Source organism: Gouania willdenowi, chromosome 18 (assembly GCF_900634775.1).
Source record: "Gouania willdenowi chromosome 18, fGouWil2.1, whole genome shotgun sequence".
NCBI classification, from domain to species: Eukaryota; Metazoa; Chordata; class Actinopteri; order Blenniiformes; family Gobiesocidae; genus Gouania; species Gouania willdenowi.
Genome location: NC_041061.1, coordinates 25,454,979 through 25,481,827, shown reverse-complemented (window position 1 = coordinate 25,481,827; position 26,849 = coordinate 25,454,979). Strand labels below are relative to the sequence as shown.

The 26,849-nt window shown below is 38.4% G+C and overlaps 1 protein-coding gene across 2 annotated transcripts; it reads right to left on the bottom strand.

Moving 5' to 3' along the window:
* Nucleotides 1-38: 38 nt before the first annotated feature.
* Nucleotides 39-26,677, bottom strand: sf1 (splicing factor 1). Of its 2 annotated transcripts, none has more exons than XM_028474028.1 (12): nucleotides 26,221-26,677; nucleotides 24,766-24,897; nucleotides 23,290-23,365; nucleotides 19,003-19,155; nucleotides 13,084-13,173; nucleotides 12,744-12,927; nucleotides 12,517-12,632; nucleotides 12,259-12,366; nucleotides 9,656-9,851; nucleotides 9,357-9,585; nucleotides 6,013-6,177; nucleotides 39-379 (listed from the first exon to the last, which is right to left on the bottom strand). In XM_028474028.1, exons 1-12 carry the CDS (start codon nucleotides 26,477-26,479, stop codon nucleotides 48-50), a joined length of 2,040 nt encoding a protein of 679 aa, XP_028329829.1. In that variant the 5' UTR covers nucleotides 26,480-26,677; the 3' UTR covers nucleotides 39-47. The 2 variants fall into 2 exon arrangements, with proteins under 2 accessions (XP_028329829.1, XP_028329830.1); XM_028474029.1 differs by having other exon boundaries at nucleotides 9,357-9,582.
* Between the last annotated feature and the right edge of the window lie 172 nt (nucleotides 26,678-26,849).

Sequence of the window (26,849 nt, the reverse complement as noted above, 5' to 3'; positions counted from 1 at the left end):
GCACAATGGATGTACAATGCAGGATGGAAACTATTTCTGTGGCATGATCAATTTTGGGGTGGGGGTGGCGGGGGGGCTGGAGGCATACCAAAAGGGGGCATGCCAGGTACTCCCATCCCCATCATGGTGACGAAGTTAGAAGGGTCCATGGGCGGTGGGGGCGGCGGAGGAGCATAAATCATGCCAGTTGAGCCAGGGGGTGGCGGAGGTGGAGGTGGGGGGGCACCTGGGGGCAAAGGTGGCTGGACTCCAGGTGGTGGTGGTACCATTGAAGGGGAGGTCATGGGTGGAGGAGGCTGGGCTGCAGAAGATGCAGGCTGCTGAGGCTGCTGCCATGGGGGCAGGGTACCGCTACCAGGACTGGAGGTGGTGGTGGTGTCTGAAAACAGGTTAAGTTAGAAAGTCGTTAGTGGATTAATTAGTTCCTTTAACATTAACCTAATGCATGCCCAACATAAGTCTGACAATTTTTCAACTTTAAAGTCTTTAAAAGTTTTTATTCATACATTTTTCAGTCCACACGTCGTGAAATGAGCAAAAATTGGTGGTGGGAGTCAATTAAAACAATATAATTATTTACAGACTTTGTAATTAATGAATCTTGATTAATCAAAATTAATCGCCTAACAATATTTGACAAGAGATAAAGTTTTTAATTTTAAATGGATTTAGTATGACTGCAGGGTTCTCACCAATAATTTTTCATAGCATAGGGGGCGTGGTGTGCCAGTGAGCGCCGCTGGCACAGAAAATTTTTGAGGGCCAAAATTAGTTAAGTCAAGCTTAAGTTGTTATTTCAATCCTTGATACTGCCTTACTTTTATGGGTGTGTAATCTAAGGGACCCGACAATTTTATTTTATTTTGATTCAGGGTGCTATGATTTAAATAATCAACAATTATTCCGATATTACCAATTATTACAATTTTTTATGCATATTTTTTTTCTTTTCCTCACTTTATAACTATTTCATACTTTTAAACAAGGCACATGTATTGGTATCCATTCATTAAAGTGACCAGGTGGACTACTGAAACTGTTAACATTAAATCGTTCATGCTCACACTGAATATTTTTTTTTTAGATAAGTGCTAAATTATTGGAATGTGGCGAATATAGCAGCATGCTTAATAGTCCAGAAATTACGATATGTTGTTGAGTAAAATTTACTTCCCAAAAACCCACATACTAGGAGTCAGCAGCTCTGAAGGAGTTCTTGCAAAAAAGTTAAAACAATCCGTACACAACTGGAAGTCCCTTTTGTGCCCACGTGTGCAACAATTATTATGACGGTAACGATTAAAACAGGAAAAAACAACAGAAAATCTTTAGCTAATGCTAAAACTAATGCTAGCTATAAACAGAGCCAGGGGTTCACTGAGAGCTCTCATCAGTGAAAGAGCAAAGCTACTATGAGGAAAATGATGGAGTGCGAGGCTTTGGATATGAAGAAAAACCACTAATCCAGTAATGTATAAGTGACCGTAATAAGTGTGAGAACAAATAACCTGTGTCATGTTCATTCTGTTATTATCCGTTGACTTATGAAAATGTTACTCATGATGCACTTTATTATAATTTATTTATTTAGCTTTTGTCCTGTCAGCTGTTGCAAGTTATTTTTAGAATAATATTTTTTACATTTAAATATCCACAAAGCTGCTGCATTTAGACTTTCTTTTTGTCAAAGAGCTACAAACAGGTCTGCAGGGTAACCTGTTGGACACGTTTATTTTGTTTTTAAAAAGTGAAAAATGAAAGACGAAAGGAACTGATATAATTTAGTATTTTGGACAGAAATGCTCAAAACTTTAAATTTATATTTGAAATAACTACCTCATGTGCAGTTAAAACCACATGTTTGTATTGTTTGACAGGTGTTGTTGAATGTTTTACAATAAAATAAGATTGGTATCGGTCGGTCAGGCTTTAAAGGAAAAAAAAAAGAAATCGGTAATCAGCCAGAATATTGCAATTGGTTGCACCCCAAATTGCAACACATTGAAAGCATTGTAACCACCACTGAAATATTGTACAAATAAATCGCGGTATATCGTGAAATCAATTTTTTTCACACCCCACAACCCACCAAAACAAATTTATCGTATTGTGCAAAATATACCTAGCAATATAACTGTTTATGATTCTAATGTTTAAAGTCACAGTCAAAGAGTTTCGTTCTTGTAGATTTTATCTCATGACAAGAGGAAAGTTCTCCGCTCTCCTTAGGCCTGGGCCAATAATCTATAAATAAATTAACCGGACAGTAAATAAAATGAACTCGGTAAGTTTGGCGGCCTCGGTATATTGCCATATTCATGCGTATTTGGCGGCGCGCCTGTCAGCGGCAGAGGCTAGAGTTTGCAACGAATATTAAACAGCAGATAACTCAGTCAATTCTAATAATTTCTCTGTGAACCTGCAGCGTAAATACTTTAAAATAGTATACGACTGCCAGGCAATCTTAGATTTAGGTAAATCAAACCATTATAGTCCAGTAGATGCAGCAACTCTAGACCTACTACGTATCCTTGGACTGCTACGCTGGCTACACACAGCGGCCTGTGAGGCAGCGGAGCCTCTCACCTGCGGTGTCCGCCAGCAGAGGAGACGTAAGCGGTGTGATCGGAAGCAGAAGCGGGGATGTCGAGCGGGGCTAGCAACCAAGCTAAATCTACAGTAAGTCAGGGGTGTCAGGGTGAAATTGGTCAGGGGACCAAGATTCTTTCAAGTGAGACCTCAGGGGGCCGAATTACACTTTTGGCCTGAAAGCCCAAACACAGACTCAAGACATGAATATGCTGCTTGAAATTATTCATAAAGGCATACACCTCACAATGATGCCTAAAATTACATATCAGCCTAAAGAAAGTTACCCTCTAAAAACGTAACATTGTTCCATCTAAGCAAGTAGCCTACCTTTATAAATTAGAAATGCAACAAAATAAACAAAACACATTTCCTATAAATAACACAAGTGTAAACTGTAAATTACTCTGATCATATTTATTGAAGGCTTGCACATGAAAACATGCCAATGCATAATTAGGCCAATTAAAAGACGGCCAGGCCAAGTAGGCCTAAATGAGTCACAGAAAGTAAGTGCCAGAATTAAGTAATCCAACAATAGGCCAAGTGACTGAATATCTAGTAGGAATTAGTAAAACAAAAAGGTTCTTGAAAAAATCTTAAAACATTACATTGGCTCAATAACAGATGGCACATTAACTTTGCCAGTCATCGCCAGTAAACTCCACCCACACATGCCTATGGCACTAGCCTACTGTACAGCCTACATCAGTCAACCCCAACCCCTTTTATTCCCTCCCACCCACATCACACAAGATTATGATAAATGAGGAGACAAGCCTTCTTCAGCTACATTTTACTTGTTGAAGCCAGACACCTTTTAACTTTCACCAGCTTAGCTCAGCTGCAGCTGAGCAGCAACAGACGGATTCCACCAAAATAAAAGGTCCCATTATATGCTATTTTTCACCCATCTCCATTTGTTCTAAGAACCCAAACAACATAGTATTTGAGGTTTATTTTCACAAACCCGCCTGTTTTCTGGAGTTTTAGCCTCTGAAAAGCGACTTTCTGACAAATTCTAAAACCGGGCTGTGTGAGTGGGCGTGTCTATAGACGCGGACTCCACATATGACTCCACACAACAGTTGATCACTAGCGACTTTCTTTTACTATTCACAAACTTCTTGTTGTTTTCAGCCAGAAAACTGCACAATACAGTAAAACACATTGCTATTTAAGTGGATATTGTGATTGTGAGTCAGAAAAACACTGTTTTATGAAGTGTATGTGCCGCGCCGCAACAGCAGCTGTTTCAGCTGCGTCAAACACTTAACGGAGCTGCTCCGTTGCTATATTGTCATATCATGTAGAGATTACAAGATTACAGGAATAGTCAATTCAAGGTGATAATCCGAATCACTGTCACATTGTGTCACAAACACATTTGTGGTTCGAGTTTGGGCTGTTTTAAGTAGTGATTGGGCTGGAAATTGTCCATCTGATCTGGCAAAACTGATTCCCGATTTCACGTGTGAAACGGGGCAATTTTCTCTGTATTAGACTTACACAGACCACAAACAAACGACTGGATGGTTTTATTTCACATTTTGTGTGCTGGTGGACAAAAAAAAAAAAAAAAAAGATTAAAAAAAATCAACCATATCAACCACGGGCCGGATGTGATGTACAATCGGGCCAGTTCATAGCGGAATGAACGGCATAAACTAGAAACTATTTGGTCCATTTTGTATGGTTTAAAACTGAATAAACAGAATGAAACGGGGAGGCGGGGCCGCGAGCATTTTTGTTCACAAAAGTTCTAACTGGATCGGAAATGTTACCTGTTAAGTGTTCCTTAACAAGTGTTACCTGTTACCAGTGTTACCTGTGTAACACTGGTAACACTGTTAAGTGTTACATGTGCCTCAATGTTAAATGTTTATTTTAAGTGCAATTTTGTTTTTTGAGACTTGATAAACCATTTTATTTATTGCTTTGATTTTGCATTTGAGTTTTTTTTTGTTTTTTTTTTAACAGAGTCTATTTTATTGTTTGTTTTATGATATTTATTAAAGCGCAATTTTTTGACAAGACAGAGTATTTTATTTTAATTGTTTAAAATATTTAAAAGTTGACATTCTAATTACAATGGTAAAAAACTACTAATGAGAAATACAAGTTGATTGCATTTGAAACGGTGTACTTGCAGGTTATCATTACATTAGTGGTTAATTTGGTCTAAAAAAAAAAAAAAATCGACAATAATATCGTTTATCGGCAATAATTTGTGGGACAATATATCGTACAGCAAAATCTGTCATCGGCCCAGGCCGAGTTCTCCTGATGCATCAAGTTTAAGTGCTGCATTTGTGTTTACAATTATTTTCAACAGCTAATTGTGACTCCAACTCATCAGGTTGGCAAAGCAGTTGTCTGGAATTTTCCTGGAATCTTTTTAATACACAGGGTCAACAATGGCTTTACAACACTCTTATATTGTACCTTAACATTTAGGATAACTTATTTGCTGTTGACTTTGCAAACCTTCCTACAATTTAGATTTCTTTATGATTGGTACTAGCCTTGTTTTTTCACAAAACAGGCAACTTTCATTTTACAATAGATAATAAATATATATACACAAAATATATAGTTGTTGGAACACAACTATAATTAATGAATTTTAATGCATCAATAGATAAGAATTAAACAACTTTGTTTAGTTTTAAACTAAATCTCAGACAGAAAAGGAGCACCACGGTAATGCAGTCTTCAGGCAAAATGGTTTTGACCAGGGGTCACCAACATGGTGCCCGCGGTCATCAGGTAGCCCACACGGACCATGTGAGGGGCCCTTGGGAGCTCTAGTCACCTATGATCTCCATCTAAAATCTGATTTACTTTCAAGGATTTAAACTCACAATGATAAATACAGATGACAGATGTAGTTAAATACAGCCGCACCTGATAAAGTTTTAGTATTAAATTACCATCTTTAAATGTTAATTTTCACTAAAACATTGTGACCAATGTTTTAAAGTGGTGCAGATTAGGTGTATGGTCAGTGGTATGTTATATATAATGTGATATATATATAAAACATATTTTTAAAAGTGCAAGGTGGATTTCTGTAAAATATGCCATAATTGTTTTTTCTTTAACAAATGTTACATGTTATAAGATTAGTTAAGTTATTTGTTAGGAGCTCGTAAAATAGGAAAGTGATAATTTTCCATGAAATCTAATGAAAATAAAACAATTGCATAAATTAGGAAAAATTAAGTGTTGCATGTTGAACATTTCTGAGCTTTTTAAGGTACTGCTAGCTTTCCTTATCATCTTACCCTCTAAAAAGAAACTGTGAACAATTAGCTTTTCTAACTGGTAGCCCTTTAAGAATAGTCAGTACCTATGAAGTAGCTCACTGTTTTAGAAAGATTGGTGACCACTGGTTTAAACAAAGCTTTTCTCTGTTCTTACTCTGTTGCCAGGGCAGCGGTGTGCTGGTTGCCATGCTGCTTGTTGGAGGGGGAGGTGGAGCCTGTTGTTGCCACGGTGGCAGAGGCCCAGAAGGAGGAGGTGGTGGCTGGTTGCTGGGGGGAGGAGGTGGTGGTGGCATCATACTCATCGGAGGTGGCAGCAGACCTACACACAGAAGCTGGCGTTAGTCACTTTTATCTTGCAGTTATGTCAGTTTCAGTTTGAGGCTTCTTGTTTTCTAAAATTTAGCACCATCATTGCTTTAGGTTTCTACAGTCTCAAATAACATAGTACCATTCCAATTTATGACTGTAAAATCAACTAATGGCCAGTGAAAATTAGTGGACCTTCAAAAGGACTGTACATTGTAAACTGTTGTAGCTACAAACTGTCCCTATTTGGAGGCAACTACAATATAACATGAGGGGCCTGTACTACGAAGCTGGATATGTACTGTATATCCGGTAAGGCTGGGCAATATATCGAGTTTTTAATAAATATCGATATATTTATTTAAGAGATATAAAATAGGACTATATCATAATATCGATATAAATCACGTAACAATGAAAGTTTCCTCTGTAGAGCCGCCAGTATGCCTTTTTCTCTTCTGTCTAGCTTAACCCCGCGCTCCCTCACTTCCACTCTGTCCCTGAGTGAAACTCAAGACACGCGCTGACCAAACACCCCCCTCCTCCCCTCACTCACCTCAGTAGCCACAGCGACGACAATACGAGAGTCGAACGAAGAGTTAGTAAAAAAAAAAGGAATAATGGTTAAATAATTTGGAAATAGTTTGGCTTCAGAATGTCAGTGTGCACGTGAATGAGTGCATGCAAGAGTGTGTCCATGGGTCAATAATGTAAACCGGACTCAAAACAACTCATTACCATCACAGTGCACGTTTACTGTAAGCAGGGGAAGCTCAAACACTGCTTTTATGTCATTTCAGACGGGACTGTAACAAAAAAGTAACATAAAGCTCCGTCCATGCGTTCAGTACAAATCAGGAAGAAGGCAGGTCTGACTCAACTCTGACCTTATGTTACCATGGCTCCCTTAAAGGGACAGCCCTCAGAAGGCCATCATTACGGCGCTTGTGTGTGGTAAGTGTTATAATACCTTGGATAACAGTATCTGATAAATTTACGATTGTCAGTAATAATAAAATAATTGATAGGTAATTGTAATAATAAAAAAAAAACAAACTGTACAGCACTTTGGTCAGCTGACGTTGTTTTTAAAATGTGCACAAATGCACATAATTTGTTTTATTAATGATATTTTTCTCTACACTTATGTTAATAAAGGTGACAATTGGCATGTGGCTTTAACTGACTTATCTGAAATAATGTAAAAAATAATGGTTAAATGGTTTATTAAATTAATATTTTTTAAGATTTACTATTGGGTTTGCCTCTGAAAAAAAACTCACAGATACGCTATACTATAATAGAAACCCCAATTGCATCACAGAGGAAACACCAATATATATTGAGTTTTGCCATTCTGGTTCGATTGTATGCATCAAAGCATCAACCCACGGCAAGGGCAAAATATCGAGCTATATATCGTATATTGGGATATAGCTTGAAAATATTGAGATAAAAAAGGCCATATTGCCCATCCCTAATATAGCTCTCAGTTAATGGGCTTCACCTAACCAAACATCTGTCACAAAGCCCCTGTTCTAAAAAGGAGAATAAAAATTTAAAAAAGGAACTGATTGTGACCGCTCACTCTCCTCCAAAGGGAAGTAAACTCTCAATCAGCTAAGTCAGCTGTTTCAAACACTCATATGAGCTTTCTTGTCATTTTCACCTCAACTGACCACAGGAATAATCCATTTCAGACGAAAGTTAATTGTTTTGTCCACCCTCTGCCTCAAATTAGGTCACAAACATGTAAGATCATCCCATAAAGGCGATACAAGGTGGTATAATGTGTACTAAAAGTGAAACTTATTGTGAGCGCTCTTCTGATTGGCTGAGTTGTCTGAATGGCACCCTCATCAGCCAATAGAGTGTGGCCTTTGTTAGGCTGCAGCATTTGTGTGGAATTTTCTTTGAAAATTGCTACATTATTGTAATGCGGCCAATTAAACAGTGCACGTTAAAACCCGGAAATTGCGGTACTCACAAAACCACAGTGAGTCCAAGTGACTGAACGCTCTGGAGGTCATTTGAGATTCATAGAACCATAGTTACGTCTGATTTCATCCCTACTGACCGCCAAAGTCAGTAGGGATGAGCGATGTCAACAGTGCCACAAACTGGTGATTTGTGTGAAACTTGCCTCTATTCAACTGCGGACTACAGAAGAACCAAACAAGCTAGAAACAAAATGATTTTTTCTGATGAGATTAGAGACTTTAATCTTTCAGAATTCAGATGGTCATAGTCCAAAATATTCTGTGGGTCTTTAAAAATCAGTCAAAATGCTCAAAAACATCCAATGTTTTCCAAAAGTCACATGTACAGAGACCAACAACAGAGTATCCCGGTTCGATGACACACATATAGATGTCTATATAGACACACAGTGGATGACGCACTGACAACTTCTTTACAATTCCTATTACTACACACACACCGATCAAAACACACAAAGATCAAGGTACAGACAGATTGTACTGCGCACACATTTTTGTTACAATAATGACCCCATAGAGGCATAGAAATAGGCTTCATCAACTGGGTGTCGATCAGTCTATCAGATGTCAATATATACCTTACCTAAAGGATGTCATCAGTAATTGAAAGGATTAGGCTTTACACCAATCAGATTGGCTATATCGGATCGGCAGATATTTAGCATTTTATGCAGTTATTGTGATCACATTTACACCTGTCATGTTCTTCCAAAGTGCTCGGTCTGCATCACATTTTAAAAAGCAGAGCCATATTTTGGACTGCTTATTTTTATTAGCCATGTTTACTCAACTAGCAGCTACAGACGTCATGACGCTCACGCGTGCAATGTTATTTTAAGGTTCTACGTAGAAAATCGACAATTCTTACATTCCCTCAGTGATCTCACATTCACAAGGCTGTGTGTAGGTACCCAAATACTGTACTGTTTGATTATCTGTGAACCGGTACAGTTTAGTACCGAAGGAATTCTGTAGCTAAATACCCCCCAAAAAGCTTGATTGTGTAAAGTTACCACGGTGATTTAGCCCAGTAAGAAGTTAGCCAGCATCCAAGTACAGGACACACCGAGTAAATACTGGAAGTTGGCGTGATAAGAGCAAATCCAGCATTGTAGGACAGGCCCGAGATGTCAAAAACTAAAAGAAAGGTGCTTTAAAGGATAAAAATCCAAGATTTGGTATCGGTTCTTACCCAGTGGGTGTCCATGAGGTGTGGGTCCTTGGCCCATTGGAGGAGGAGGAGGCTGCATCCATGGGGGAGGCATGCCATTCGGGTTTGGGGGCATAGGTGGCCCTCCCATATTGGGTATGGGAGGTGGAAAGTTGTGGGGCCCTCCATGTCCACCTGGCCCACCATGCATCCCATGGAAGTTTCTATTCTCAGTGGGACCACTGGAGCTCATCCACGGAGGCCTGTTCTGCTGCACACACAAATTAATCAGTACTGCACAAATCAACAAGAGCAGTGTGGTATGATTTACTTCTACTAACCTGAGGTGGCTGAATACTGCTGGAGCCTGAGGTGCGAGGAGCTACTCCCTGGGTATTGGAGTGTCCTCCACCAGATGTGGGGACAGGGGCCTCGCCCAACTCAGCCATGAGAGACAAATACTCCTTATCCATGCGTGCCTTGTCTTGGGCCGACTGTGGAGGCTCACCACCAGTAGCCCTGTGGGCAGCAAATGTGCTACACACAAAAGATAAAAAAGTATATAAATTGTTTTAAGAGTAATAAAAATCCACATGATCATGTTGGTCTGGGGAAGTCCTAAACTACAACAAGATAGGGATGGGCGATATGGGAAGAAAATCATATGACAATTTCTCTTTGTAAATTCATGATCACAAATTTATAACTAGTTTTGAATTATTTACGTGTAAAACAAACCAATTCACCTACTTAAAATAATTGCCCTAAATGGAAAAATGGGATAAAAGATTGTTTAAGTCAGGGTACTGTTCAAATATTTAAGCAATTTACCAAACTGGTTTTAACTACGATTAACATCAAACAAAGGATGACAAGTTCTTTTAGTCACACAGTATTTTTACTTTGTTTAACAAAAGTGGTGTAGCCTTGTACATAACAAGGCACCATATCAGTCTAGTGATTTCTATTTGTTTTTGAGGTAAGATATGTTAATCCTACTTTACGCAGTCTTTTGAACGCCTCATTTCCCACAATTTGGACAATCATATCCTTTACAAAATAAAACGTTACTGCTTTGGTTACATTAGGCCTGGGTCATGTGAAAGGCGTGTAAACAGCTCAGTGAGCTGCTGCAGAGTGGAGCAGAGTTAGTTACAGAAAAGGAATACATGCACTGTAAACTATAGCGGAGTAAAAATAAACATGATTTCATTAACATTTATAAAAATCGATGCAAAGGTGCTGAAATTGATTTTTACTTAAACCCTAGAATTCTGACAATAGCAGTGCAACGCGGAGTGCTTTCAGTGCAAACATGGCGGACACAGACGGTCCACCACTGAAGTCAGAAGTTTGAAACTATTTTGGCTTTTAAAAAAAAGAAAACACACGCAAGCTTGATAAAAGTAAAGCTATTGGGAAGTGAGGTACTGTATAAATACCATAAATCTCAAAACACACATCATGAGGTACCACACTGAAGCACTATAGTCCGCCTCCGACCCGGCACCCAGGTTTACACAGAAGAAACTGACGGAATAACTACAACTACCTCCCGAGTCTCTGCGTGCCACAAAAATAACAGAGGCTATTGCAGCTATTATTTGCAAAGATTTACGCCCGTACTTGGTGGTGGAAAAGGAAGGCTTCAAACAGCTCCTGATGTTTGCGCGCACGTGCGCCCTCCGTGTGTGTGTTTGTTCCAATGTTACTGCAGGTCCCACATAATACCTCATTTAAATTTGAAAAGCGCATATTGGAATCAGTATTTTGAATAACATGCTATTTCTTGTCTATACGGTGTCTGAGTATTTAGTAGTGCAGGACCTATACCAAGGATGACTTAATAAAATAAAGTAACTACATTCATCATGACCCTTCACCAATTCAACAAATACATTTTAGCTTTAAAGTAAGGCTGGACCAAAGATAAAAAAAAAACAACTTTAGCTTTACTTCACTAAATTTAACCCTCAGAGAGTTACACACTCACTGCTGTGAAAAATTCCCTACATTGAGAACCCTACATTGTGTCCAAACTGCAAAACTTCGGGAAACACGTAGATGTGTGATTACATAAATTTAAGTAATAGTTATTACTTTAATAACTAGCTACAACCACGAACGCAGCAGCGTGCATTGGCCGATGTCGATACACGTAAAACACGCAAAAATCAGCTGAATAAATTGGCCGGCCGATGAATCGGTCGATCACTACTTCTTGGCCTTCTTTAGGGAGCAGACTGGTGATGGTCACAATTATGCAATAAAATAAATTCATTTATTTATTGCAACAACAAAACATGCATTTCTGTCTATAAAAGATAGAAATCTTGCAGTGTAAACCTTTAACAACATGTGCAGACAAAGAGAAAAAAAGTGCTTCCAACACTGAGAACTGATGGAGTTTTACAGAGGACAGACGGACAAATGCACTGAGCGTCAGAGAGGCAGCCACTAGCAAAGAGGAAGCAGCTCCTCAAACTCAGTGCACTGGGAAGGGAGGGTGCTAGCAAAGTGTACTTTCTGCGCTTTGAGCACTGATTAATGTGTCTATAGTGCTGACATTAGTCTGACTAGCAAATGGTGTGATTTGGCAGAGAAAAAACAAATGAATGTGCTATGTATGGGCCACAGACATATTGTATGGACAGCACAGTGAGGGATAAAATGTGCACTACAGACGTTCCACGATCTCCGTGATTTGGCAAATCGTAGTCTTGTTTTAATCCTTAATCTAATTTCAGATCACACACCTTTACTACAAGACATACAGAAACCCAAAGTCCCAAGTTAAGGAGCTTAGGGCAAGATCAAGAAATAAGACTCAATGACAACGGCAGCTAGGGTAACTGCAACCATCAGCCAAGCAGGTGGGGGGGCATCGCCCTATGCTCATTTAAATACTGACAATGAACAATATCATCACAATTCATTCAAATACCTGGTGTACTTGCAGTCAGAGGAGATGTGGCCTGCTCCACCACACTTGGTACAGAGGGTGGTGTTAGTGATACTGCGAGGCTCTGAGTTCTGCCAAGGACGAAGAATTCTAAAACAAAAAGTGTCCCACCAGAGCAGATTTATGTGAAACAGTGTGCTTCCATTTTGTCAATAACAAAAACACCAATGAGCCGAAGTAGCAAATGCTTACAATTCACCAAATTAATCTAAAAGTACAAAATTGGACTATCAGACAAACCTGTTGTCATCTTCCCTCAGTGTTCCGTTAAGTCTGGCCAGCTCCCTCAGCTGCATCTTGCGCAGGTCATTTTGATCCTCAGGCGTCTCAATGCCTTGTTTCAAAATGTTACGAATCTGTGGAGAAAAAAGTTCCCACAATTTACCATTACGGTGGATCTACTTAGAAACAAACTTGGTGTTCCACCTTTTCAAATAAGCTCAAAAAGTGAAGTGTTATGATCTAACCTGCTGCACAGCTTTTTTCACATTGTCCATTGTGTTTGCAGTGACCAGGGCATGAAGTGGCTCATCTTCACCTGGCAGCATCTGCCCATCTTTACGGCCAACCTTGCCCTCTTTTACAGAACCCTTCCCTCGGATCATTATCTTGGCACAGCACTCCTTCTCAATGTTCTTGAGAGTATTACCACTGTTCAGAGGAATAAGACAGAAACCCATTAAAATTAGGTCCTATTTTACTATTTTAGGTAACTGTTTTTTGGGAGCTTATAACTTCATACAAAATAGGGTTTTTGGATTGGTCTTTAAAAATCAAATATAAAACATGTATCATTCTTGAACACACCGTGGACCAATCAGCAGGCCAACAAAGTTGATTTCTGGATATTCATCCTGTGGGATCATAACTTTGTCATTGACTCTGGTTGCTGGAGGCCTGGGGAGAAAGAAAAAAAACACTGGGAATGGACTTGTTTAGTGAAATGAGCAGCATTTGCTGTGGGTTTACTTAATACGCTGTTACAGCAAAAGACAAACAGACTAACAATAGGATCATGCAAATTAGAGCCCAACTGATTCGAGCTTTTCGGGGCCGATACTGATATTGGGGGGCTTAAAAAGCAGATAACCGGTAAATCGGCAGATACCCGATATAATGGATGATCTATGAAAGAATAACTTGGATATACACAGAATATATACAATAACTGAACACAAATTCTTATTATGTTGAAAATATGATTTAAGATAAAGAAGCAGAACCATACAACATTTAAATTAAGGAACTATAATTAGTAAGAGTCAAGTTGTCAATACAAGGGCTGTAAACACTAATAAATTAGAAGAGGCAAACTATAAACTTGATTCATCAAAAATTTTCAGATGAAAAAATTTATTGTATTAACTTTTTTATAAATTTCAATCAAACTCAGTTTTTAAGTGCTACTGCTTCAATATTATGGTATTTTTTTTTTATATTGTACAAATATTCACTAATCATTTAATAAATATATATATATAATCTGTTCATTTATGATTATAACCCCCCAACACAGTAGATCGCGAAGAGCTGTCCGTGGTAGAAGTAGATCGCAAGCTGAAAAGGTTGGGCATCCCTGCTGTAAACAATGAAATGTATTTTTCCCAGTGTCTCCTTAGTAAATAAATATAATTGTTGGAACTTTTTCAAAATTATTTTAATGAAGACAATAACTTGTAGTGGCTCATTGCTGTGACAACAATTTGTGTGATTGCTGTGTGCCGCTGCAGTCCCATAATTGGTCCTCTTCCTATATTTTCCAAGGCAAATCCTCAACTCCCCAGTCAGGATGGGCAATATAGACTAAAAAAAATTATCCCGATAATTTCTGGTATTTATCACAATAAAAATTACAATAAATAAATAAAACAATTCCCAACTTAAAGTATATACAGGTCCCTTACAAACACAAATGCATTTGAATACATCAACACAAGACAAAAAGGCTACATTAACTGTGGTCTCAATGAGCACTTGGGCTGATATTTTATGGAATATATTTGTGCATGTGGGTCACTATTTGTGTTATTGTATGCAATTAATTAATTTCCTCAGTTAAAATGAAATAAAAGAGAGAGGAAGGAGAGGAAACATAAATTAATAAAGATAAATAAATAACGATAAAGGTTTGACAGGCAAACACTAATACTTTTCAGACAAATATGTATATATTACATTATTTAGTTTCACAGCTTTTTTTATTAGTTACATGTTTTAAGGCATTCAAATATAAAGTTTACTTTTTGTTGTTGTTGTCCTAGCCACAGTTTTTAGCTACAGCCATAAGGGAAAATAATATGACGAAATATGATCTGTAGTGCTTTATTTTGAAAAGTAACCAGATGTTTTAATGTTTAGTATGTGCTTAACTTCCTGTTTCACTGCATTTGCTCTGTACTGAATTATTGCATCGTGCTCCGGCATCTGCCAGAAATAGAACTCCTGCGTATCTCTGCGGACTGTCGGAGCTGGGAAGGAGCAAATACGCAGTGCACCGGACTTGGTGGAAATTAACACACCGACTAAAGTGGAAACCTATCAGCTCCGGCGGCGTGGTGAAGACGCAACGCAGCGGATCCGCATCCAGTGGAAATTGGGGGTAATAATCAGTAGAAGACGACCCTCCTCCAGTACAAAGTCGTTCAACAACCGTTCACACCAGCCCGAATCTCAAGAACAAAATGAGCCACAACATCACTGTGTGCTACTGACTGGACCCGCTAAATGTGATTTTTATTGTGGGTCTTTGCTGAAGTGAGCAGCTGTGTTTGGTGCTTAGCATTTTCCAAATATTTATCTTCATTGTTTTTTTTTTTTAATATATTTTAATCAAACTCAGTGTGACTGTTTCAATATTATTTTTGTATTTTAATACAAATAAATAAAACAAACTGCAGCAGAGCTGAAGTCAGCTCTTTAAAACATTTTAAAATCCAAGTTAAAGGCTCCTTTTCGTTTTTACTGTTGATTTAATGTTCGAATTTATTTTAATTGTTGAATCTTTTCTGATGCGATTCTTGATCATGTAAAGCACATATAATTGCCTTGTGTATGAAATGTGCTATACAAATAAATTTTTCTTGCCTTAATATTACACAAATATTGAATAATTCTTTAATAATTGTAATAGTAAAAATAAAAGTGTAAATATCACAATTTAATTATTTACAACTACAACCCCCCAACACACTAGATCGTGAGGAGCTGTTGGTAGTAAAAAAGTAGCTAAAAGCGTGTGTACTTAGCATTGGATTTGAAAATAAGTGAAATTTTCTGGCGCCCACTACCAGTCGTCCCACCCGCCCAACCAAGCTCCAGTATCCCTTATATTTTAAGACAAGTGTACAAGAAATCAAAAATAGCCACTTGTCAACCACTGACTAAATACAGTTATGTGATTATAATCTGGTAGGTCAACCTTTATTAACATTGAAATGCCGTGAACATTCCTACTAGAGCTGGGCAATATGGACCAAAATTCCTATCTCAATATATTTTCTCAAAATGGTGACATACGATATAAATCTAGATAATTTTGTCAAACATAGTCTGACCAGAAAGACAATTCTGGGTTAAATTTGCCACAAAATGCCACACAGGGACATTTATTAACAAACAGCTGCACAATATGAGCACTCAGAATTCCATCTAACTGAGCTTTACATGTTGTTCTGAGAAGTAAAAGCAGTAACTCCTAAAACTAGTATTTTGATACATAAGCTATTATTAGTTTGTGTATACATATATATATATATATTGATATATGAATTATACATTTCTATATCGCCAAAATAGAAAACTCGCTACATCTTGAATCTCGATATATTGCCCAGCCCTAATTCCTAAATTAGAGAACAGCCTAAATAAAAACATAAATGTGTATGAGGCACGTGTTTATTTAATATACTTACAGTTCATATACAAGTCAACACGTTGCATATTTACTGTTAATTTCATGTTGCATGTCTTTAAATTAGAGATTGACATTTTATTTTATTACATATTTTCTTGTCATTTCTCATGCTCACTCATGTGGTTCTCTGGTATTCACTAATGACTTATTAGACACATTTGTTGCAGATTTTACATTCTTTAACACTTTTTTAAAGCAGTGTATATTTGTGGCGCTTGTGATTGGCTGATTTTTCATGGTGTTTTACGTCATTCCTTCCGCTGTGGGAGACGTTAAAATCTCAGTTATTAATCTAACAGAAGATGTAACTGTGTCCCATCCTGCTGCTCTTTAGGAAGTCATTTTACACGTATTTACACCAGTTATTTTTTTTCACCGGAACGTCTTCATTCATTCATCTACTTTTCTGAGTTGTTTCCAGGTTTGGTGCCGCTGTCGGCACTAATCTCACGAGAGCTGCCACCAAGCCAGGCCATTTCAGGTGGTAGTTCTCGCGAGGCTAGTGATGCCGTTCAGTTCAGTAAGGCATCTTTGAATTATTATTACATTAAAATACGAGATATTTACGGGAAAATAATAATATGGGAAGATGGCGGGAAAGAGGGTTAAAATACAGGAGTTTCCCGGCCAAAACGGGATACTTGACAGGTATGACACCTGATTTTATATTATAGGACATTTTGGTGTAATAATCACAATAGTTACATTACTGTCTAATGGAACCAGCTTTGTCTATGAACACGTGAAAAAATAAATTTGTGTTTCACAAGTTGGGTGGGATGAATAGTGACAAGTATTTATGCTAACATTTATTTCACACGACGTGCGACATGTTAGCTTTTGTCCTTCCATACAAGTGTTCAATCTTACTATAAACAGTACGACGTGTACTTCTTACTTGGTCTATTCCTAATATGGCGTGGTTAGGTTTAGCTCAGTCTCTTATTTATCGGTGGGTTATCTTAGCTTAGTTAGCTTTGAGTTTGAAGATCATAATCGTTACTGCAGGTGCATCCATGTCACCGTGTTTGTGGTGACATGGATGTGGTGGATCTGGCGGAGGATCTTGGATTGGTTCACTTTGTTGAATGGTTGTCTGGTCTTAACCAAGTAGCGGTCTGTGATGTATCGCAGCATGGCAGCTTCAGGTGACGAGCGCCGTGTGTGTGTGAGGGGTGACTGCACACACAGCGGAGGCTCTGCGGTGGAGCTTTCGTGAACAGCACTGCACTCCAGAGAATACTAAGTTGTTGGGCCATTTGTGAAACAAGGTTTTTAGGGGGATTCTTGGCTAAATTGTGCGAGAAATGGCCATGGCCCTCGACGTGGTAAGGATGTTTCATGTATTAATGTGTGAGAATGCATGCACAGGTGAAAGAGCAGTAAAAGTGTGCAGCCATCGCTGACTATGTTAACAGCTTGGGGAAGAGAGAGAAGTGAAATAAGTGAATGATGTGGGAGTAATACGGAAGGGAGTGTGGAATTATTTGTGACGTGTATGTTTGTTGGCTGACAAAGCGGGTCTGAAAATGGATAGATGGATGTTTTTGTGCTGCCTGCTGAAGCACTGGGTGTGTGTATGTGCGTGCTTGTTGCTGTGATGATAGATTGTGCGATTGCTGTGTGCCACTGCCCAGTCATTGATGGCTTTGCTCCGTCACAATTGCACCTCAACGTAATGTCCTATATTTGGTCCTGGTTTGCTTTCTTAAACGATTAAAAACTGCACTAAAATTCACAAGTTATGTGATCTCTAAAAGTTGCATAAATAAACAAGAATGCACTTTTTAACACACCCTAACAGCATGTTTCTGCACGGACGATATTGTCTTGGGACACTTAATTGTACTGTTATATCGTTTTACAAAGTCATAGCTAGCTCAGGACTAGCAGAATATTCCGTTTCTATCACAGTTTTCCCCCAGCTGAGCGGCGCTACTGCTGCTGTGAGTGGGAAACATGTGCATCATGTACCAAAACATGCTACAGGTTACCACTTTGCAGCAAATAAGCGAGCAAAACAGACCTCTGTAAGGAAAAATATCACCCAAAAAGATGTTGAGGTAATTTGTTAAATATATGGTATGACAGGTATGGTTTTTGCTTTGAGCAATGTGAGCGACCGCCTAGGGCTCACGAGCAGCCTCCCCCCCGAAAAACTAAATATGAATGCGTGATTGCGCAATATCAAAGAATCACACCCACCACCACACACACGCCGCTGCTCACAGACTCAATATAACATTTATATCTTTACATTTATTAATCGATTAATGAACGTCGGTTACCAGCTATAAAAAAAAAATGTTAAAATTGAGCATCCCTAATATTAACCGATGTTGATTAATCTATGACATGGCAAAAATCTGCGCGATTAATCAGTCGGGCTGTAATCCAAATTTTAAAAAGTGTTTACTGCAACAATCAGTTTTCATCATTTTTGGATTGATGAATCAATTTTGTTTACCCAATTGGATATAAAATACCATTTGACACTCAACGACACAATCTCAATCCAAAAACAAAAAGCATGCAGAGATATCCAATGGTTTATCTCTGTTTTGAGAGTCAGAAGAGACCTCCCTAATTGGACAAGTTGGCCTGTACATGGTTTACGCTGTGAATCCCTAGTCATTTTATTTTTTTGGTATTGGTTCTTGTCCTTCATGTTCTTAGATTTCCAAGTCTTTTCTGCCTTAAAACACTAAACAGGTTTCACTTCTCTAGGGTGAGGGCACATTGCAATTATTTCACAACTGGACTGAAAAATATATACATCAATGATCAAAGAAAGCACATTTCTTAAGTCCTACTTGTAGTCTGCAGGAGGCTTAAATTCGGGGTTGAGTCCAACCATTTCAGTGATGAGGGAGTGGCGTTCCTCCTCGATTTTCTTGCGTGTGCGATACTCACGAGTGTTTAACCTCTTGCCCTCACTGTTGTATATGGGTTCTGGGGAGGGAGATCTGAGAATGGTAGAACAAAGACAAAGAAAGCATCGTTGATACCTTTCTAGAAGAGGAGTTCTGATACTTATCACACACTTCCTATAACTGACTACAACCTTCAATGAGCAGGAATAATGAGCTAGAGGGGCTGCGATGTCAGAAACCATCTTGGACATAGACAATTTGTTAAAACGTTGCACTGAGTTAAAACTGACAGGCTTCAAAAATAGTGTTAAAAATAGAGGCAACTACAGTTCTATAGAAGCATTTACCCTAATAAACTGAAAGTGCAATAACCCAAAATAAAACCAAATTGGCCACAACTAAACCTGCATAGAGGATTGATGGCATACGAGAATAATATACAAATGGAGGTAAGAAGAAAAAAAAAAAAAACCAAAGCAAAATTCGCAATCCTAAGCAGATACGCTGGGTCTGAGAGTTGCTTGGTGCTGACGTGGTAGAAGAGGTCCGCACCTCCCCTTGGATGCTGAAAACCTGTGCTGTCAAGTAAAGGAGGCTCTGTGCTTGAAAAAGGGTTAGGTTGTCGTAAGGTAATTTGGGTTAGAGAAAAGGAATGAGATTAGAAATCCCCCTCTTCCTATGAGCTCTCAACAGAGAGCCACTCTTGTGTCCGTGTGAAGAGTAGAAAAAAAGGCTTTCCTTTTATGCTTCAAACTTCCATCGGTGACAACCTGAAACAGCCCCCCAGTTGTTATAGTCACATTAAATTAGGGAGTGACTTAACAGTGCAGCAGTTCTGTAAAGATGTCTGATAAATTAAAAAAAAAAAACCCTAATACAACAGACAGTCCAAAAGGGCTTCACCACACACACACTCTTCCTGTAACAGATCCTTATGGAAAACTAAGTTATGCAATTGCCTTGGTTTTTCCAAAATAAAGAATTCTAGAAACCCCCACCCCCAACACCTCAAAATCAACGCAAAAACTTCTGAGCATATGTATAGTTACTTTTCATAAAAACGCACAACTTTAATTTTAAGTGCTTGGTAAAAGCAATTATTTGTATATCCTAACAATGCAAACAACAGAAATTGCTCTCAAAGATTGCATTACTTATTTTAGAGCCAAAGCAATTTGTTCAATAAACCAACTAGAACAGTTAAAAAATTAGTTGATGCTATTTATCTGACTCAATGCCTCGTTTAAATCACTTTACCAAAGACAATGGGTCTGATTTTCATATCAACAAACAACGCTCCATCTGGACTGCTTTTCTTGAAGCACTGCTGCCCTTACTTTTGCTATAGAACCACTGCCTGGTTACTAGTACCCCATGGGCTGCAGAGTGTGGTGGAAAAAGTAATGTAAATCAAAATTCTGAAAAGACTGCAAATGAACGTGTTTAAGGCAGCGATATACCTGTAAATATGGGTCAAAAACTGTAAGTTTGTTCATTTATTTGCTTATAAATTTAGCCAACTGTAAATGGATGCTACGAGGCATAGAATCACGTAAACCCTCTGTAATTTAAAAAATTTCAAAACATGTTTTATATGTTCATATATGAATAAAATTAACAATTACAATTGGAAACTTAATTGCACAAATGAATAACCACAGTAATATTACTTTAAAAATAATGTTCCGTTATTTGGCTTAGTATTCAAAAGAAGCTTTATTTCTAATCAAAATATTTTATGGTTGGAGACGCCTAACAGCTCGCAGGCCCGAACCAGCCAGTCAGAGTGTCCAATCTGGCCCACGAGGGGAATTTGCCTGATAGAGAACATATTCAAATTACTGTATTTTCCGGCATATAGGACGCAATTTTTTTCCTTTAAAGTTGAGGGTGCGGCCAATGCGCTCTGTGTGTGGATTTTTCAGTCAGTCGCACACATGCCCATTGGTCGGGAGGCAGAATATTACTGGGTCACTCACCCCTTGAGCGGAATAACTGAACTTTAACAGCCACTGAACATCACGGTGAACTGAACGTTCAAAAATTAGCTTTGAATAATGCGGGGAAAGGGAAAGCTCTCACACTCAGGACGGATGCTTCATGGTCCTATCGTAGAGGGAAATTGCGTGGGAGCGAGTGACAGCAGAAGTCCTACATCTGTTGAATATTTGTTTTTATTTATATATAAAATAAGATTACTGATTGTTTAAAGAAAACTCAAATACCGGCAATAAATTTAAGTTTGTGAGGCGTGGAACGGTGAGAAGAGTGTATATAAAGTACAATAAGGTTTAAAATTTAAGATATCTCAGTCACTTTTTAATAGTAGTTAATAAACGGCATAAAGTTGTCAAATCACTGCAATACGTTTATGAGGAGCGATTGACACACAAGAAGAGAGAGAAAGAGAGAGAGCGCGCGCGCTGAAACACTCCGGATAAAGTAAAAATCAGCTGGTTTATGATGGAAAAAACATTTAACAGCATAAAGTTGCCAAATCACCACTTCACGTTTGTTCAGAAGCAATGGTGTCTGGACTCGCTCCTGGGGATATAGTGCACGGGAGCGGACGGAGCGCTGTGTCAGTCTGGATGTAGTAAAAATTCACCATAAAAAGCTGTAAATTGACTGAAATGCAGAAGCGGGGCAGTGAGGAGGTGATTTCATGTGGAAAAGGAAACTAATCCAAATAAGCAAAAATACACAAAAACCTCGGTTAACAGGAGTATAGCAGCGCGCCTACCTGCCCGTTCCGATTGGCCGAGTCTTTTGAAGGGCACCCTCATCAGTCAATAGGGTGTGGCCTATGTCACATAGAGGCCTTAACGTGAATTTTTCTTGGAAAATTAATAAATTATTGAAATGCAGCCAATACAGCAGTGCGTTCAATAGTCCGGAAAATACTAAAATAAATAAATAAATAAAATAATTGTGTATTTAACCATCAAGGGGAGCATCGTTTCAGTGAGAGTAGGGCTTGCCTTGTTTTCTGCATTGTATATATCTGTGTACGATTAGTTATTAAGCATTGTATTGTTTTCAGTTAAATAATCAGAAAGACCATAACACACACAGCATGGTACCATCCCAGCACAAAAAGGGTTTGGATCAATGGACAAATGTTTACAGAGATGCCTTTATCATGGTAAACATCTGGCAAAGAGAATAAATATCCTCTTTGCCAGATATTTACCATGACTAGAGGTTTGCGCTCTCTGTGCTTTTGTTATGTTTATTTTTAACAAGGCAGGGGAATATATTATATTTTATTTCTGCAACATTAACAATCATTTCTAAATGTTGACAAATTACTATGTTCATAATTTATGATAGCAATTTTTTAAGCAACATGTGACCAAATGTGACTTTGACTGTGTAAATTGTTCTAAATAACATTCTGTTGAATAAATTAAGTAAAAATCCTCTATCAGCTTGAATGCACATGTGCAATTAAGGGAATAATATTTTTAAAATCACAGTTGAATTTTTTTGGTATAAAATGTAGTGTAAAAGGGTAGTTCAATAAATGTCAACACCCCAATAAAGCACAAAAATGTAGAGTTTACTTATAGATTATTATTTTACGAGTTTGGCCCACTTGGGATCACATTGTGCTGTATGTGGTAAAATTAGTTTGACATCCCTGCCCTAAAATATATTAGCATTAAAACATTGCAACAGGCATTACATCACCAGCAAAAATATTTATTTTATTTTTTAAGTTAAATAACAGTTTAGTGAAACACTAAGCAATGTTGCTTATTAGGACTTAATTTAATTAAATGAAGTGTGAAGCATCTTTGGCAAATTATTCTGTTAGTTTTTTAAAACAAAAAGTTATCAAGAAGATTTTTGTGTGTAGTACGATAATTTAGTATCACAACTGCAAAACATCTGATTTTGGTTATAAGATTCATAGATTGCAAATTGATAGATTAATCAGTTACTAAAATAATTATTTACTGCAGCCGTAGTTTATTTTTTAAATTTTACCTTATACCATTAACTTGAAAAGTCAAAGACAATCTTTTTAAAGGACCGGAATTCTAGCACAAACCAAAATCATTTAAAAATAATATCTAAAACAGGACTTCTTCGAACAGGAATTGCTCAATAGACTAAACTGGACTGTAAATAAACACATGAAACTGAATATGAAAATGTCTCCAAAAAAAGTCAAGTAGGTAGAAAAAGTGTTACTGTTGGTGGGTTTAATCTTTTTCCGACCTGTCCTCAGGGTTAACAGGGATTCCCAGGTCTCCTGTACGCAGTTTACGAGTCAGGTCTTCAATCTGCAGTTGGACTGGAAGAAGTCAGGTTAGGAAAGAAAAACAAGGATGGAGAGAAATGTGGTTACCACAACAATAACAGTGAGTCATCGCTCTGCATGTTGGGCAGTGTCTCAATCTTAACTGAGGCAAAGACAAATGTTCAGTCTGCAAATAAAAAATGAGATCAAATCAAGATATTGTGACACTAAATCATAAAAACAGAGACATTGCATGTAAACGCCCTCTAAAATGCATTAACATAAACAGGAGAATGAATAAAAATGAACATTTCATTGGGCAACAAGACTAGCCTACATGATGAACATAATTATCTAACAAAAAGAGTGTTTTACATGCTACTACAGATGATTTGCAGTGGTTTTATTATTCTAAAGACAAAGTGAAATTAACGGCACTGATCGCTCTACTTGTATATGTTTCAATAATCAAAATAATGTCCATGAACATTGAACACTCCACTGGACTGCAGATGTATATATAATAACCTCTAATAGAAGTTACAAACAAAACACCCCCCCTCCCCCAATGCACAATAACAAAGTTATAGTGAAATCATTCCCAAAAGCAGAGCTTTACTGGTCGCTGAAACTCTGGGTTACCCAGATGAATACGGGGCATGTGACCTCTGGTTCACAGCATTTTAATATATTAAGTATTTCCATGTATTAATTTCAGGGATTAGGGAGACGAGCAAAAAATTAAAAATAAAGCGACAACAGAAGGTGGACAAAAATGAACTTATGTACCAAGGAAGAACAATCATTTTCAATGAGTGAGCAACATCAGTTATGATGTTAGTTATCATCAAAAGGACTGCTCTTCAGAACACCCACCTACTGTGAAGACAGAAATGGTGCTACACTGCTGCTGAAGGGCATAAATCAAGAACCGTTATAGATTTTTTCCGTTATTAATTTTTCTCATTAAACGAGTGTAAATACTTTGTGTTGTAGAGCCATTGAAGCAGCACTGCTGTAATGTAATTGTGGAGAGTATCTCATGCCCAGGAACAATAGTGATGATATGTGGGAGATCAAGCAACAGTAAGCTGTGATCTGCAATTAAGGACAAAAATAAGCAAGCAGTGGTGTTGACCCATATATCCCAACTCTTCCAATAGATGCCCAATGTTATGTAATCCACAAAATTACAGGACACAATAAAGCTCTTCATCAAAGAAAGGTTGTTTATATCATGAACTTAATGGTTTTCAGTAATTTATTTGCATCAACACTTGGATATTTTTTTGTCAATGACCATTTTTAAGAGATAAAGATAATTTGACACAGTTTGCATTTTGTGAGACCCTTAAAGATATCAGCTGGAAATCCTGAAAACAGGTCTTTGTATTTTACATTACCACTGAACTTATACTTGGAAAAATACGAAGTTAAACATTTTAAAAATTTACCTATGTATGCTCTCTCTTGGTCTCGGGTGAGTCCAGGAGGTATAACAGTGGGCATGCCTGGTATAATCGTCTTCTGATCAGGTGTCTCACTGCTCCATCGACTCTTCTTTCTTGCCTTTTTCTGTCCAAAATCTGTCCACAAGGATAAGAATTGTAAATAGTGGCACCTGTGTACACTAAAACAAACATATGTAATAAAATAAAGTATTTCCGTTGTTGAGCACTATGACACAAGATAAGTGATTTTTAATCTGGGTTCCATTGAACCCTAGGGGTTAGTTGACTCAGTCTGACAGGTTCCGCAGGGGTCAAGATACACAGTAAAAATGTGTTACACTAAACACATTTCCTTGATTCACCAGTTGGTTAAACAATTTGTTATAACAATGTTAAAATTAAATTTTATTAATTAAAGCGTTTTGAACAAAGTAAAAAAAATCCACCCAGTGTGTGTCTGGGAGAAAAAAAACGTTTAAGGTTAGGTATTTTCCTTAGTCACGTGACATAAACTGGCCAATGACTGACCTATCACGTGATCTAAACTGGCCAAATAGGAGCGCTGCGAAGGACAGGACGACGGTATAGTGATACGGCAACCGTACGAAGAGCCAATGCCATATAAGTTTAACATGTGTAGTAAAGAAACGCTGTCACAGCAGAGAACGTTTAGACTAAAACGCGATAACTAGAAACTGCAACTGGACAAAATGAGACTTAAATTAGGAAGTAACTGCAATTTGTAATAAGCCAGTCAATGGTATTTATTTATTTTGGGGGGGATCTATGTCATTTAAAGTTTAGATACTTGTTCAAGAAATTTTACAACAAAATAAAAAACAGGATTTGAAGTTGTCTGTTGATTACAAGGGCGACCGTGGCTCAGGTGGTAGTGGGTCGTCTTCTGATCGAGAGGTTGGGGGTTCGATCCCAGTACCTGACTATGTGTCGAAGTGTCCTTGGGCAAGACACTGAACCCTAAGTTGCTCCCAGTGGTCGACTAGCGCCTTGCATGGCAATCCTGTCCCACTGGTGTGTGAATGTGAGAGTGAATGGGTGAATGAGCTGATATGTAAAGCGCTTTGAGACTGCTTCAGTGTGGTGATAAAGCGCTATATAAAATCAAGTCCATTTACCAAGTCCATTTACAAGTATTTAGTCCTCGGTCATGTAGCTCTTGTTAAGTGAGGCTAGTCAGTTAGCTGTGTATGATCGACTCAATTGTGTCTGTGCACTAAATACCAAAATGACCTACATTCAAATACACGCTTTCATAGATGCATTTTGACTTCAAATAAGTTACCTTTATAACACGGAAAAAGGCCGTCCTAATGTGTATATCGGTCTCAATTATTAGCGAAACTATACAATTTCAGTGTTGCCGTGACTGCGTGGTCTCCATTTGGTGTAAGGCCTCTTACCAGAGGTGTGCTGTGTTAACACTTAGCGGTGACTTACCAGGTTTAGCCAGTACACCACCAGTTGCCGGAGGTTGGGAAAACCCCAGTCCTTGGCTGAATTGATGCGTCTGCGGAAAAGAAGGGTTCGGCATTGGGGGTTGGAAGCCCTGCATAGCGGGAAACGTCCCCGGTGTCCCCGGTGGCCCCGGTGTGGGCATCAAACCATTACCCGCACCAGGCCCTGTTTCGAATCCACGTTTAGCGCCGATACTGGGATGCAATTTCCCCAAAGGGGTTGCATTAGCTCCTGTTGCCATTTTCAATGCACTCCAATGGCTTTGTATTTGCCAGTTACTTGAAACCAGCAGTAGAAAAAAATTTAAACTGGAAAAACCACAACCTATTTATTCACAGAACGTCTCTCCGTATAGTAAAATCAAAATGGCAGGTCCTCGAGACGTAGGCGGTGAATCGTTCACGGAGCGAATCCTTTCAGATCCTTTCAACGCATGCGCGCAACGCGTCTACATCCGGTCGGCCTTTTTTCGGCAGTTCGTGTCAGACATACGTAGACGCCTCGGAGGCTGCGTTCGAATAGTCCCTCCTCATCTCCTTTGCTATCCACTGTTCCTTCTCCCCCTGAAGTGTTTGAGTGGTGGCCATGATAAAGAGCGTCCAAGTTCTCTT

Coding starts and splice junctions, on each gene's coding strand:
- sf1 (XM_028474028.1), bottom strand. CDS start 26,479: ATGGCAACAGGAGCTAATGCAACCCCTTTGGGGAAATTGCATCCCAGT. Junction 9,852..12,258: donor TCTGACTGCAAGTACACCAG/GTATTTGAATGA, acceptor TTTTGTGTGTAG/CACATTTGCTGCCCACAGGG. Junction 6,178..9,356: donor ACCTCATGGACACCCACTGG/GTAAGAACCGAT, acceptor TTCTGTGTGTAG/GTCTGCTGCCACCTCCGATG.